This window comes from Cydia fagiglandana, chromosome 24, assembly GCF_963556715.1.
Source record: "Cydia fagiglandana chromosome 24, ilCydFagi1.1, whole genome shotgun sequence".
In the NCBI taxonomy this organism is placed as follows: domain Eukaryota; kingdom Metazoa; phylum Arthropoda; class Insecta; order Lepidoptera; family Tortricidae; genus Cydia; species Cydia fagiglandana.
Genome location: NC_085955.1, coordinates 5,040,733 through 5,055,159, shown reverse-complemented (window position 1 = coordinate 5,055,159; position 14,427 = coordinate 5,040,733). Strand labels below are relative to the sequence as shown.

Below are 14,427 nucleotides of genomic sequence, written 5' to 3'. Positions count from 1 at the left end.
CACACATAACATTAAAAAAACAATTATCTTCTCTGACAGTAGGAGTTGCCTGCAGGCAATAGTAGGCAATCAATTAAAATTTAAAGCCAAATTTCCATTGATTCTTGAAATTAAAGCTGTGCTTCGTAGGTGTGAATCGAGGGGCCTGCATATTGTTCTGGGATGGGTTCCAAGCCACTGTGGTATTAGAGGCAATGAGATGGCTGATATATGGGCAAAACGGGCGATTGAGATTGGTTCACTAAAACAGGAAATTTACAGTACTGACCTGATGAGTTGTGCGCTATCTGATATGTTTAATACATGGCAGAGGCAATGGGATATCTCTAGATTGGAGACTGGTAAACATTATGGCTGTGTTCAACCTCGAATTACTCGAAAACCGTGGTTCTATCGATTCCGTACTTCTCCGAAGTGGGTAATATCCACCATTTGCCGTTTACGCTTAGGCAAAGTATGTACCCCGTTATTTCTGGCTATGATTGGTGTCCGTGCGAACTCATTGTGTGAATGTGGGTTGGATGAGGGCAACTTGGACCACATCTTCTTTGCTTGTACAAAATGTAGCTACTCGCTGTACGATGTATTACCCGATAATGTTCCACGACCTATATGCTTTAGCTCGCTTCTTTGCCACATGGATACTAAGCTAACTTCTATTCTAATTAAATATTTACAAACAAATAACATAAAACTCTAAATATTGTCTTATCTTTTCTAATTTAATGCGTATAATTTATGTCAATCTATACTCGTCTTATTCTATACTCTCTATTTCTATCTACATATATTATGTATATCGTTTTCTTCTCTTCCACTTCCTTCATGTTGGCACTACTAACGTTCTGTCATCCGCTTCCCGCTTTTTTGCTAATCGTTGTATTCGTCATGTGTTTGTCTGAGATGTTTTAACAATTATTTGTTTTTAGGTTTCCCCAACTACATCCTCCCAAAAATGCAAAATTATTATACCGAACATTCTCCTCACGTGTGAAAGTCAACACCGACATTGGCAAATTCACCCTGTGCAAAATTGCAGGGAGTAAGCCAGAAAGAAGAAAAAAAAAAAAAAAAAAACCTTCTTATCGGCCAACTAGAAGTACGTTGCTCCGAATTAAAATTGTGAAAGAATTATTGTAAAGCCAACTTTCGGTCAGATTCTGTGCTTTCGGACTAATTTAGAGAAGTGCCAATTACATTGTGCGCGTGGATGAGTGGCAGGCCTTGCAGAGAGGTATTCCAGGTTAGGGTAACGGTAAGCCGAGCTCGCACGTCCAACACCTTGGAATCCTCTGGGAGCGAGCCTGAACCTGCGCGAACCTTCACCATCATCAACGTAAAGGTATGTGATTGTGCACTGCTCTAAGTTGTTATTTCTCGTGAATTCGATATACTTAAATATTTAATAGCAAAAGAAAGTTTTCATCTTAATGTAAAAATCATACAGTCCACTTCAAATTATTTTCGATTCATTTCGCGTTTAAACATTGTTCCTTCGGCCGGATTAATTGAAAAGTTACCTATTTTTGCATTAAAATATCATATTTGTCGTGTCGTAATATTTTCGTAATAAACTTGTGGGTAAACTTTTATTTTCTCAGTTCGGTTAATGGCTGACAGGAAGTGTGGCTTTTAGTAGTAGAAATTAGTAGATTTTAGTTGGCAACATTGTAACAGATCATTCCGCTCATTCCATTCGGTCATATCTTAGTCTATGTTTCGTGCTGTGGCAACAATTCGGTTAACTGTCACTGTCACTTGTGTCAACTGTCAACTTTCGCGACAATAATATTGTTTTTGCTTTTCGTAGTTTTCGTTCGTTGTTTTTTCGATAAAAACAGTGGTTATTGCGTGAAAAATGGTTTCGGAAAGTGATACAAACGATAGAGATGTTGACATGGACATGGTCGAGCGGGGTTACGCGGTCATGCGGTTAGAACTGCTCCATGATTCTGTGAATTTGGAAGGTTATGTTGAAGGAGATTTAACTCCTTTAATTAAAGATTTTCATCGCGCTCAAAAGGCAATTATGCTTAAAACGAAAGACATGGATGCGGAGTTTTCGGTTACTGTCGATTTCGAACAAAAGGTAAAGTCAGTTTTAACTAGGTTACGGAAACTGGTTCCTGCCATAAAAGTATGCGATGAAAGCGATCAGAAATTATTCAAAAGTGAAAACAATTCGGCCAAGTTACCTAAAATTGTTATAAAACCGTTTGATGGTCAATTACATAATTGGTTGTCGTTTAAAGAATTGTTTGATTCATTAATTCATAAACGAAACATTTCGAATATTGAAAAGCTGCATTACCTTTTGACATCGTGTCAAGGTAAGGCATTCGATTTAATTAAGAACTACCCAATTTCGGATGAAAGTTACACTGACGCTTACAATGCGCTGAATGATTTTTATGACAGGAAACGACAAATAGCTTTCGGTTACTATGAGAAAATGTTGCATTGTGATCAGGTTAAATCAAAATCTGCAGTTGAATTAGAAAAAGTAAATCGTATATTTAAAGAAACATTGCAAGTATTAGACAGATTTGGTTTACCAGACAAAAACTTTATGCTCTTTCATTTATTATGGGGAAAATTAGATAAGTCAACACGGGAGGCTTTTTTACTTGAGTTTAACTCAAATGAGATCCCTCGTATTGAGATTTTGCAAGAATTTGTTGATAAACAGATCCGTGCCTTAGAGGTGGCGGACGCTAGGGCATTGCCAAGTGGTAATAAAAGTAAAAATAAATCCTCACTTCTTGTGCCCTCAGCACCTGTTTTAACTTGTCCGGTGTGTGCGGTTGCTAGCCATGAGCTGGAAAAATGTCCCAATTTTTTAGAATTAAAGCCAAATGACAGATTTTCCAAGGTGAAAGAGAATAAACTTTGTATTGTGTGCCTAAAGCCATCCCATAGTATGAAGCATTGTAAGTCAACTGCTCGCTGTGATAAATGTAGTAATCGTCACAACTCGTTACTTCACTTTGAAAAAGTTGATGAAGGTGGTCAAGGGTCAAAGTCCACATCGCCGTTGACAACATTATCGGTGTATACTAATGACACTCCAGTAGTTTTCTCTACTGCCGTTGCTCGCATGAGGGATTGCACGGGACAGTTGGTGCCTGTTCGGATTCTTTTTGATTGTGCTTCGGCATGTAACTTCATAACCAAGCGCTGTGCAGACCGCCTTGGGTTATCGATAGGTAAGTGTAACCGATCTGTCAATGGAATTGAAAGCATATCAACAGCCCCACGTGGGTCTGTTGTGTGTGAATTATTCCCTTCAAAAGGAAATAATAAGTTTTCGTTCGAAGCCTTCGTGCTATGAAATATTTGTTCCGATATATGCCATATGATCACCTGGATACCTCGGCATGGACTCATCTAAAGGATCTGGACCTAGCTGATCCTCAATATTACCAACCAGGACCCATTGATATTTTGATCAATGTGGGTCTGATGGTCTCATCCCTTCTACCTGGATTAGTGAAGGGTGAGGAGGGTCAACCGGCTGGGGTTAACTCTGTCTTTGGTTGGCTAGTGATGGGCGACTGTGGTATTGATATGGAGCATTCTCGTTGTCGTTCTCGCAACAATCCTTCTGAAATAAGCAAGGATTGTTATCTCGTTTCGTCGCTCTCTATAAGGGAGAATAGGGACCAGTCTTGGGACATAAAAAATGTCGTAAGTCCTAATACTGTATCACCTAAAAATAATTTATCGTGTCGATTTGATGACAGCTCTTTGAGAAATTCCAAGGAGTGTCTTCTGGTTTCGTCGGTGTCTTTGGACAACAGTATCAAGAAGTTTTGGGAAATAGAAAATGTCGTTCGCCCAAACTCTGTTACTTTGGCAAAAGATGACTTGTCGTGTGAAAACCTTATGGGTGCGAAATATTGTCGGAGTCCTGAAGGAAGAATGGTGGTCCCATTAACTTTCGATAGCCTTCAGGATCGCCCCCGGTTTTCTAATTCTCGGGAAATCGCACTTAAGCGACTTCTACATTTGGAAAAGAAGTTTAATATTAACTCTGATTTTCGGACAGCGTATGTCAACTTTATGAATGACTATTTGGATAGTGGTCATATGGAGGAGGTCAGGGCCCCTTCGTCGTGTGAAGGCCCCTTTTATTACATACCCCACCACGGAATTTTACGCCCCGATTCGGTTTCTACCCCGTTGAGGACGGTGTACGACGGAAGTGCCAAGGATAGCCGCGGAAAGTCCCTGAATGACACTCTTTTGCCAGGCCCAAAGTTGCAAAAGAATATTTTCGATTTATTAATTCGGTTTCGATGGCACGTTGTCGTTTTCACTGGGGACATTAAACAGATGTACCGCCAGTTTCTGGTCGATAAACAAGATTGCGGTTATCAACGCATACTTTGGCGGCCATCTCCCTCGGAGCCTGTTAAGGACTTTCGCTTGCTTACAGTCACTTACGGCGTGTCATGCGCGCCCTACCAAGCACTGTGGTGTATTTCGAAGCTGGCGCAGGAGTTTAACGATACAGCTCCTCTGGGTGCTGCAGTTCTCAACAGGGATACTTATGTTGATGACATCGTGTCAGGCGCAGATTCGGTAGAAAATGCGATACTCATTCGTGACGAGCTAGTAAAAATCTTGTCTTCTGCTCGTTTGCATTTAAGGAAATGGACGTCCAACGATCAGGGTTTCCTTGCAGATTTGTCGGATTCCGATTTATACTCGGAACATTTTCGAAATTTCGAGGACGTTCATGACGTATCCCTAAAGATTCTAGGGTTGCTGTGGCAACCTAAATCTGACACATTTTCGTTTAAAACTTCTAACGTAGAGTGTCGTTGCACTAAACGGTCGATTCTTTCAGAGATCGCTCGGATCTTTGATCCTTTAGGTTTCCTTTCGCCAGTGGTCTTTCTTGCGAAATATTTGATGCTGCTCTTGTGGTCTTCCGGGCTCCACTGGGATGAGGATGTTCCCGCACCTATCGCTGAGGAGTGGCTCAAATTAAAATCTCAGTTGTCGTGTTTGAGTTCACTCTCCATCCCTCGTCGAATGGTTTTGTCTCATGACATTCAAATTCATGGCTTTTGTGACGCCTCGGAGCGAGGATATTGCGCAATAGTTTTTTGTCGCACGGTTAATGATGACGAAGAAATTATTGTTCGTCTCTGTTGTGCAAAAAGCAAAGTCTCCCCACTCCGTCGGCTGTCCATTCCTCGATTGGAGCTGTTGGCGGCAGTGTTGTTGGCGGATCTCGTAGCGTCAGTTCGTCATGCGTTAAAGGACTTCCATTATGACGCTAAAACATATGCCAGGTCAGACTCAACCGTGGTCTTGACATGGATTCGATCATGTCCGTCTCGTTGGAAAACATTCGTTGCTAACAGGACTGCAGCGATTCAAGAGCAAATTGCTCCTGATTGCTGGCACCATGTCTCCACTGGTGATAACCCAGCGGATCACGGATCCCGTGGATTACTTCCCGCTGATTTAGTGCAGTGTAAGTCATGGTGGGCGGGACCTGCATGGTTGTCGCGTCCTGAAAAGGATTGGCCAAGGCACCTCACCCAAAGTGACGGATCCGCATTCGAAGAGGAAAAGGTTTTGACACTGTTTAGTGCCATAAATTCGGATTATGTCGATCAACTTTTGTTGAAATATTCGTCATTTCGTCGTATCGTTAATATATTAGCATATTGTTTTCGTTATCTTCATAATTTGAAGAATCCCGCAGCGAGAACCTCGACACAGACCTTGTCGACGTGTGAAACCAATTCGGTGATACGATTTCTCGTAAGGCACGTCCAGGAGCATGTCTTTTCGACTGAAATTCGTCTCATCAAAAAGGGTTCAACTAACTCACTTCATAAGCCTCTTCGGAAATTGAACCCGTTCATTGACGAAGAGGGTTTGTTGAGGGTGGGCGGACGGTTAACCCATAACCACACGCTCGACTATGAAAGGAAGCACCCCATGTTGTTGCCTCGTGAACATCGGCTCACGGCGTTGGTGATCGAGGAATATCACCGCAGGTTTTCCCATCCGGGTTTACAAACCCTGCACAACCTCATTGCTCAGGATTTTTGGATTCTTTCGCCCAAGCGCGCAATTCATTCTGTTGTCTCGTCATGCCTCAGATGCTTTCGTGTGCGCCCGCAAATGGCCCCACCGCCTCTCATGGGAGACCTACCGTCATTTCGTATAAGCCAGTTGAAACCCTTTTCGTCTACCGCAGTAGATTATGCTGGACCTTTCACTATTTCGTTAGGTAGGGCAAGAGGCAGCAAATCGTACAAGGCATATATTTGTGTTTTCGTGTGTACTGCCACTAAGGCAGTTCATTCTGAACTCGTCTCTGAGCTCACATCAGAGGCCTACTTGGCAGCTCTGCGCCGGTTTATCTCGCGACGAGGTCGCTGCTCAAGAATCATATCGGACCAAGGCAGAAATTTTGTAGGTGCCTGCAACCTGCTTAAGGATTTAATGGCTGAAGCTTCCCAAAGGGAACAAATAGAATTTGTGTTCAACCCGCCTGGTAGTCCACATTTTTCTGGCTTAACCGAAGCTGGAGTAAAATCGGTGAAAACTCATCTGTCGCGTGTAATAGGCTTACAACGTCTGACATATGAGGAATTTTACACGGTATTGACTCAACTTGAATCTATGCTGAACTCGAGGCCTCTGTCCCCAGTCAGTTCGGACCCTAATGACCTATCGGTGTTGACCCCTGGTCACTTCCTCACATTGGAGCCCCTCACGATATTGCCAGAAAGCAATCTGACTGATGTTAAAATAGGTCCGCTCCAAAGGTGGAAATTACTCCAAAAAATCCATCAGGATTTTTGGCGTAAGTGGCACTTAGAATACTTACACACCTTACAACAACGCCATAAATGGTTTAATAAACAACCTGACGTAAAAGTCGGGGATCTTGTCGTCATTGCTAACGAGCAATGTAGTCCACTCAATTGGGCCTTAGGCCGCATCGTACAACTGCATCCCGGTAACGACGGGATTTGTCGTGTCGCCACCATCCGCACAGCCACTGGACAGTATAAACGCCCAGTCGTGAAGCTGTGCCCTTTACCAATTTTGAACTAATCACCTAAACTAGTAAATATCACCACTTAGCATAGTATGTTAGTTTTAAGTATTTTGTCGGATTCTAATGTTACTTACAGCGTAAATATTGCATATTTAGGTGAGCGGAATGTTCAACTTTCGTTTGAATATCGATTTTAGGTGACATCTCTATTAGCCTTTAACTTCCGGTAGGGTTAGTTACATACAACACTAGCCGTTTCCGGCAGCCATTAACCTTCTTATCGGCCAACTAGAAGTACGTTGCTCCGAATTAAAATTGTGAAAGAATTATTGTAAAGCCAACTTTCGGTCAGATTCTGTGCTTTCGGACTAATTTAGAGAAGTGCCAATTACATTGTGCGCGTGGATGAGTGGCAGGCCTTGCAGAGAGGTATTCCAGGTTAGGGTAACGGTAAGCCGAGCTCGCACGTCCAACACCTTGGAATCCTCTGGGAGCGAGCCTGAACCTGCGCGAACCTTCACCATCATCAACGTAAAGGTATGTGATTGTGCACTGCTCTAAGTTGTTATTTCTCGTGAATTCGATATTGTTGTATCTCTAATTACATTAAATAATAATATAGAAATATATACGTGCTTTATTTGATAGCTAAATCAATAAGTCAACTAAACTCAAATGTGACATTCCTCTAGTCATCGATATCTAAGTAAACCATGAAGGTCTAACACTCTCCCTCGTTAATAGATTCAAAGTCAGGTTAGAGATTGAGACGTGTTGGTGCTTTTCTATTTCTTGTACTCCGGCGTAGCACGGGCTCTGTAGAGTTCTCAACCGTATCTGGCAATGTAGTTGCCTGTGTCTCATCTAGGGTTGGAGGTTCTGGTGCTACATCCATGGGTATAGGTAAGGTTCCTACGTCAGACACACCGCTTTGCCTAGTACTTGGGCTCGGTACATTCTGTGCATCATTAACCCGTTCTGGGGGTGCAGTTGTTTCCACATACGGTTGACTTGGTGTAGGCTCTGTGATAGGTGAACTTGGCCTGGGTAAATAGACGTATGGAACATCACCGCTACATGACGTCTTTTTAATTTGATCTGTATGTCTCTGATGTAATTTTCCTTCTACTTCGACTTCGTAGTGAAGTTTCCCTTTTCTTTCCGTAATTGTTCCAAATTTCCACTTGTTGTCGTCGTACATTCTTATTTGAACTCTATCACCTCTTCTGAATTCCTTTTTCTTCTAATCGGTCTATTTCGGCTTCAACCTTGTCTTTAAGAGCAAATGGTACTGGACGTGGCTTCAGAAATATAGGTATAGTACCATCTTTTAACTTAAACGCAACTTTAAAGTTTTTAATTTCTCCCACTTTTTCCGAAAATAGCTCTTCATGATCTTGTAATAATTTGTTCAGTTTATCTTTAAATTCTTTCTCTGTAACATCTTCTTCCGTAATTGTTTTTATGTCAAAGTCTATATTTAACGCTCTCAACCATTCTCTTCCAACGACTGTGTCTACGTCATCATTGATTACGAATATTCTTCCAACAATCTCTTTATTTTTGTATAGGATTTTGACTTTGCATATTCCAATAGGTTCCATTATTTGTTTGTTGTATGCACGTAGCTTTATATGTGTATTTTGTAGTTTCACGTTTTTAAAATTCTTTTCAAAGTATTCTTTAGAGCATGTAGTAACTGCAGCTCCCGTATCCATTTCAATAGTGTGCATTTTTCCATTTATCTGAAGTGTAATGTTGAATTTGTCTGTAGATGAGTTATTATGTATTTTCTTTATTTCGTATATTTCTTCTTCACTTTCGTAGTATGATAGGTCACTATCCATATGAAGTTGTTTTTGTTCTTGGAAACAGACTGACTGTACATGTCCCTTGGTGTAACATTTCTTGCAGTATAATTTATTTCTCAGTTTACATTGATTAGCTTTGTGGTTTTCTTTTCCGCATCGGAAGCAAGTGATGTTATCCTTCGTATTATTATTTCCGTTGTATGTATTTTTATTTTCATTTTGTGTATTCGCATCTCTTTTATATGTATTTCTGTTTTCATTGTATGTACTTGTATTACCATTGTATGTACTGTTTCTGTATCTATTCTTTATTGATATTTTGTTTATGTTAGGCTCTATTTCTTGTCCCATTTCTTTCGTTTCAGATTTGGATGTTTCTATAGCCAAGGCAATCTTGATTATGTCATCAAACTTTGTATCAGGAGATTCTTGTAGCAGTTTTTCTTTAATTTCAGAGCTTCGTAGTCCGCGTATGAATTGGACACGTAGGTGTGTGTCAAATGTTGTTTTGTTGCAATTGTGGCAGATGAAATTGCATTTACCTCCTATTTCTTTGAGTCCGGCTACATAATTGGCAATACTTTCACCTTCATGCTGTAATCTCAGGCAAAACTTGTGTTGTTGTGCTACTTCACCGGGTTCGGGTGCAATTTGATTTTTCAATATCTTTACTAGATCGTCGTAAGACTTTGATTCAGGTGTATTCGGCGCTGTTATATTTTTCAACAATTGGTAGTATTTCGGCCCGATGCAGTTTAAGAAAATTTGTAACTTTATATTTGCATCCGTAACGCCTTTAAGAGTAATGTAATTTTGTAGCCGTTGTAAATAACTATCGAATGTTTCGTGTAATTCATCGTAAGGTTGGAGTGTAATTCCGCTTACTGGTTTTGTATTTGCGCTTTGGTTAAGCAATGCGTTTTGCAAAATTATTTGTTGGCTTTGCATACCTTTCATGGTTTCCATCATCTCGGCGAGCACTTCTGCTAGCTTTTCCATTGTAAAGGAATTAGTCAACTAGCTGTAGTTTGAGGTACCGCGGATATAACTTCGCGTGGAATTATTGTATTTTTATTTTATTCGATCATAACTCGTCGCCATTCTGTTGTATCTCTAATTACATTAAATAATAATATAGAAATATATACGTGCTTTATTTGATAGCTAAATCAATAAGTCAACTAAACTCAAATGTGACATTCCTCTAGTCATCGATATCTAAGTAAACCATGAAGGTCTAACAGATATACTTAAATATTTAATAGCAAAAGAAAGTTTTCGTCTTAATGTAAAAATCATACAGTCCACTTCAAATTATTTTCGATTCATTTCGCGTTTAAACAATAGGGAATATTACGCAATACTCTGCGTAGAGGGCGTCACTAGCACAGTCACAGGGCCTACCGCGAAATACGAAAATCGAAAGTACGGTTTCTGCGTCTCTATCATTATTTCTTATTCGATCGATATAGAGAGGCAAACAACGAAATTTCCCCGGTAAGCCACCTGCAAACAAACCGCCTTGATCGATGAAAACTTGTCAAAAAAATGTTTAAGACCTAGATGAGTTACTCTATGGTTTACGACATACACTTAGGGCTGCACTCTGGCGGCAGAACATTGCAGTAAACTCTCTATTGACACAGAATATTTGAATCGTGTTATTTAGGGCCCCCCCACATCTGGCGTCTTTCGAGCGTCGGCGTCTACAATTCTATGGCCGAGGTCGACGCAACGTCGACGCAGCGTCGACGCAACTGCGCAGCGACGTCATTTTCCATAGCTCTGGACCGACGCCGACAGACGCCGACGCTCGAAAGACGCCAGATGTGGGGGGGGCCTTAGGTATAGACTGTTTTTGATGTCAAGCTAAGGGGCAAGTTTTTTTGTTAGACTTTAAGCCGACCACTGACTAACAGTCCGCCGGACGGTATCGGCCGGTCAGTTGTACGGAATTGTCAAAATTTTGTTCTAACTGACAGGCAGATATCGTCCGGCGGCCTGTTAATCAGTGGGCCCCTTTAGAGTTAATGCACGAAAAGTCTGCAGCGATTTTGATAGTCCTCGCAGTGTCAGTGTTATTTATAAATCATAATTTCATAGAAGTTTGACGTTTAAAATAATACTTGCACTGCGTGGGCTATCAAATCCGCTGCAGACTTTTCTTTTGACTCTACCTCTCTATCACAATGAATTCTTTTTGGTAGTAAACAACGTCTCAACTTCAATATTGACGTCCATCACTGTCTGCATGCCACATGTCAATAAAACTAATACCAACCTTAACTTGTCCATGTCCATCGGTGACCCTTATGTCTTTACCGTAAGGTTTATAATCGCCAGTTAATATTCACTATGGTGCAGAGGCCGGCCTGTCTGGCATATCGCCAGACCATAGACTAGGAATCCTCTAGACCGAGTTTAGAGCAATTATTTCATGCAACCGATGTTGCCAGAAATGCGGGGGTGCGTGGGACGAGGTGAGCGAAGTCCCGTGCCGTGATTGGTCCGTTCAAAGACACGGACGTCACACAAAGACACTTTCGACTCGAACATGGACTAAATTACCGTATGCGTGGCAGAGGGGGTAGCGCGACTATGCTCAGTCTGGAGGATGTTTTGTCTGTGCGCCAGACGATATCGTAATGTATTTTTATATAGTTTATCTAATGACGTCATATTATATCATATCAATCTTGGATTAAAGCTGGGATTTTATAGATATTTAAAATGCGATGTTTGACCAGCTGTGTGCCAGATTTTTATTAGGTTATGACGAACGTGCTCAAATAACGTTCTCCACAATTAAGAGGTATCGAAAATGCGAAAATAGCTCTGTTGCGGTTTGTGGCTAAACTAAAGAAATTAAGAATTCCTTTTTAGGGTTCCGTACCGAAAAGGTACCCTTATGGTGCGACTTTGTCCGTCCGTCTGTCACATTGCTAAATACATATCTCGAGAACTAAACTTAAACACACACACCTTCCCGTCTTCCCGTGACCACAGCTGGTGCAACTCAGTTGAAACGTTGGAATTTAAGGTAAAAACAATGAAATAATGATAGACCCGTTTGTGTAATTAAATATGTGTACAAAACGCGAGATTTTAAAGTGTTATATTTATGAACGCTAAGGGTCTCCCCTGATATATCGACGCGCATTCGGCAAAAGCCGATAGGAAAAAGCTTTATGTCCACGCAATAAGAGCGAAAAAGCCGTCGACGCGTCGGCAGGCGCCGGCCGATGCGAGCCGAGCCGAACGACGACTTTTTCGCTCTTATTGCGTGGACATAAAGCTTTTTCCTATCGGCTTTTGCCGAATGCGCGTCGATATATCAGGGGAGACCCTAACCCAAACAGATCAAACGTGTTATTTTTATTTTATTTTATAAATAGCAGCTTACTCGCAACGCAATCGTGCGAAGTTAAAGAACAAGATTTCATGAGACCAGCTTAAATATTTAATTGAAATTATATACAAACGAACGTTATCTTAGGGGCCGTACCGCACCGTGGTAAACGGCCCAATTCGAACTTTAAGATACGTCTATTAATAGATCTATACTGCAAAACGTAATTCGAAACCAAAAAAAAGTAAGAAATGTTGCCACTTTTTTACTAGCGCGTCTTGTATTTATATAATTAGGTAGGTACTTTTATAATTAGTAGGAGTAAAATTACTAATGAATAAATTATCTTAGCGTGATTATTTATCAAAAGGAATTTACAATTTTAGAAACAAATTATTGCAATGGCAACATTGTCTCACTTTTTTTGGTCTTGAATTACGTTTTGCAGTTTAGAAACGATATGAATTAGACATGTCAGTGTCAAATGTGACGTTTCTTCATACTATAGCGTCACTTTTAACACTGACACATCTAATCCATATCGTTTCTAGATCTATTAATTGACGTAGCTTAAAATTCGAATCGGGCAGAAACGCTCCAAAGTTTATTCCTTCAGTAGCTAATCTAACCCTTATTCCGCAGGTCACAAGGGTCACATGGCGTTCGTCCAACGCATCGACCGCTCTGGTGACGGCGACCCGGTCTACCAGACCGTCGGTCTAGTGACCTTGGAAGACGTCATCGAGGAGATGATCCAAGCGGAGATTGTCGATGAGAGTGACGTCATCAGTAAGTACACTTATCTTTTGTGAGAAGTTTAGCGTTTAAGAGCTACTTATCGTGTTTTCGCTCTAGACCGAGCAACGATCTCCAAATTTTTTGACCAGAGGGCCACGACTATTAGAGTCCTTTTGCGGGTCCGATAGAAAGGCCTCGAGTCGTAGTTTAGAGATCCCTACAGCGATATCGAAAACATTACTTGTGGAGTGTAGACTGTAACTTTAGTGATGAGGGGTTCGTTGGGTGAAGCGTAGAAACTCGCCGCTGGAACGCGCCGGCCGCTGTGCTGTCTCGAAGTCCGCTATACCTCCATTTACCGGTATATGTGTTGTGTGAAATAAAAACACATATATTTGAGTTTATTTACTGGAGAGTGTTCAGGCAAGTGATTGAGTTAAGCTCTCTGAAGTCTCTGAATAAGCTACAAACGGCTCGGGTTTATATAGGAATGGCCGGCCGTGTGTATCTTTGAACTAGTGGGTATTATATGCAGAGTCAGTTTTATTTATTTCTGCCAATCTCGTTAATTATAAGCACGTATGAAAGGAACATGGATCCTAGACTTATAACTAGCATAACATTCCACGCAATTCATTTAACATAATATACGCACACAAAGTAAAACATGATATACACAAAAGTAAAAATAGCAAGCTTAAATACGTAAAGATTAACCTAAAACATGCATGAACCCTAGCTATTTACGACAACTCAAAGGATTTGAAAATTTCTCAATGTGGTATCTAAGTCAGCGGTCGGCAACCTTTTAGCAGCCAAGGGCCATATAATAGTTAACGAAGTTGACGCGGGCCACACTTTGGTAATATTTGTGACTTTAGCAGACATTGTCGTTTGTCAAAATTACATACAAAATAGCCAAGGACGCTCCCGGCAAGCGAGAGGTTCGCGGGCCGCATGCAGCCCGCGGGCCGCTTGTTGTCGACCGCTGATCTAAGTTATAAATTATGCGCTTTAACAATAATTTTCCTTTTAGACTTAAAAAATTTAATCACTTATTTATGCCGTATGTATTTACGAAATTTTCGTTTCTTTGTTTCCAACATTCTTCGTTTTCCTTTCCAGCTGACAACCGCACCAAGAAACGTCTGGCGCGCCCTCTGAACCGCTTCCAAGACCTGGCAGCCTTTGCGGGTCACCAGCCTCACCGCGTCCACGTGTCCCCGCAGCTGGTGCTGGCCACCTTCCAGTTCCTCTCCACTAGTAAGTTATTGAAGTGAAATAGTTATTTGTTTTGTGTGATCCTCCCCAGCCGGACCACCTCGTCTGATTGCGCTCAGTTTTTAATGGCGAAATGTACCTCTAATGTACTTCACGTACCTCGTCGGAAATTGAACGTACCTCTGTAGTTTGGCAGATATATGCGTTTAAAAGGGGTCCGGCTGGGAAGTAGAATCTGCAGCCGGACCACGCCTGGATCCGCTGATATCTGTTAT

General features: G+C 41.3%; 1 protein-coding gene across 2 annotated transcripts in view; it reads left to right on the top strand.

Annotated features, from left to right (window-relative positions):
• Nucleotides 1-14,427, top strand: part of LOC134676164 (unextended protein) — a 304,119-nt gene that overhangs the window by 274,029 nt on the left and 15,663 nt on the right. The window contains exons 8-9 of one of the 2 annotated variants that reach the window (XM_063534449.1): nucleotides 12,836-12,982; nucleotides 14,057-14,194. The exons of the other annotated variant lie outside the window; for it this stretch is intronic. Of the exons in view, the coding sequence (XP_063390519.1) occupies nucleotides 12,836-12,982; nucleotides 14,057-14,194 (285 nt within the window). The remainder of the gene's footprint in view (nucleotides 1-12,835; nucleotides 12,983-14,056; nucleotides 14,195-14,427) is intronic. 2 annotated transcript variants of the gene reach the window in all.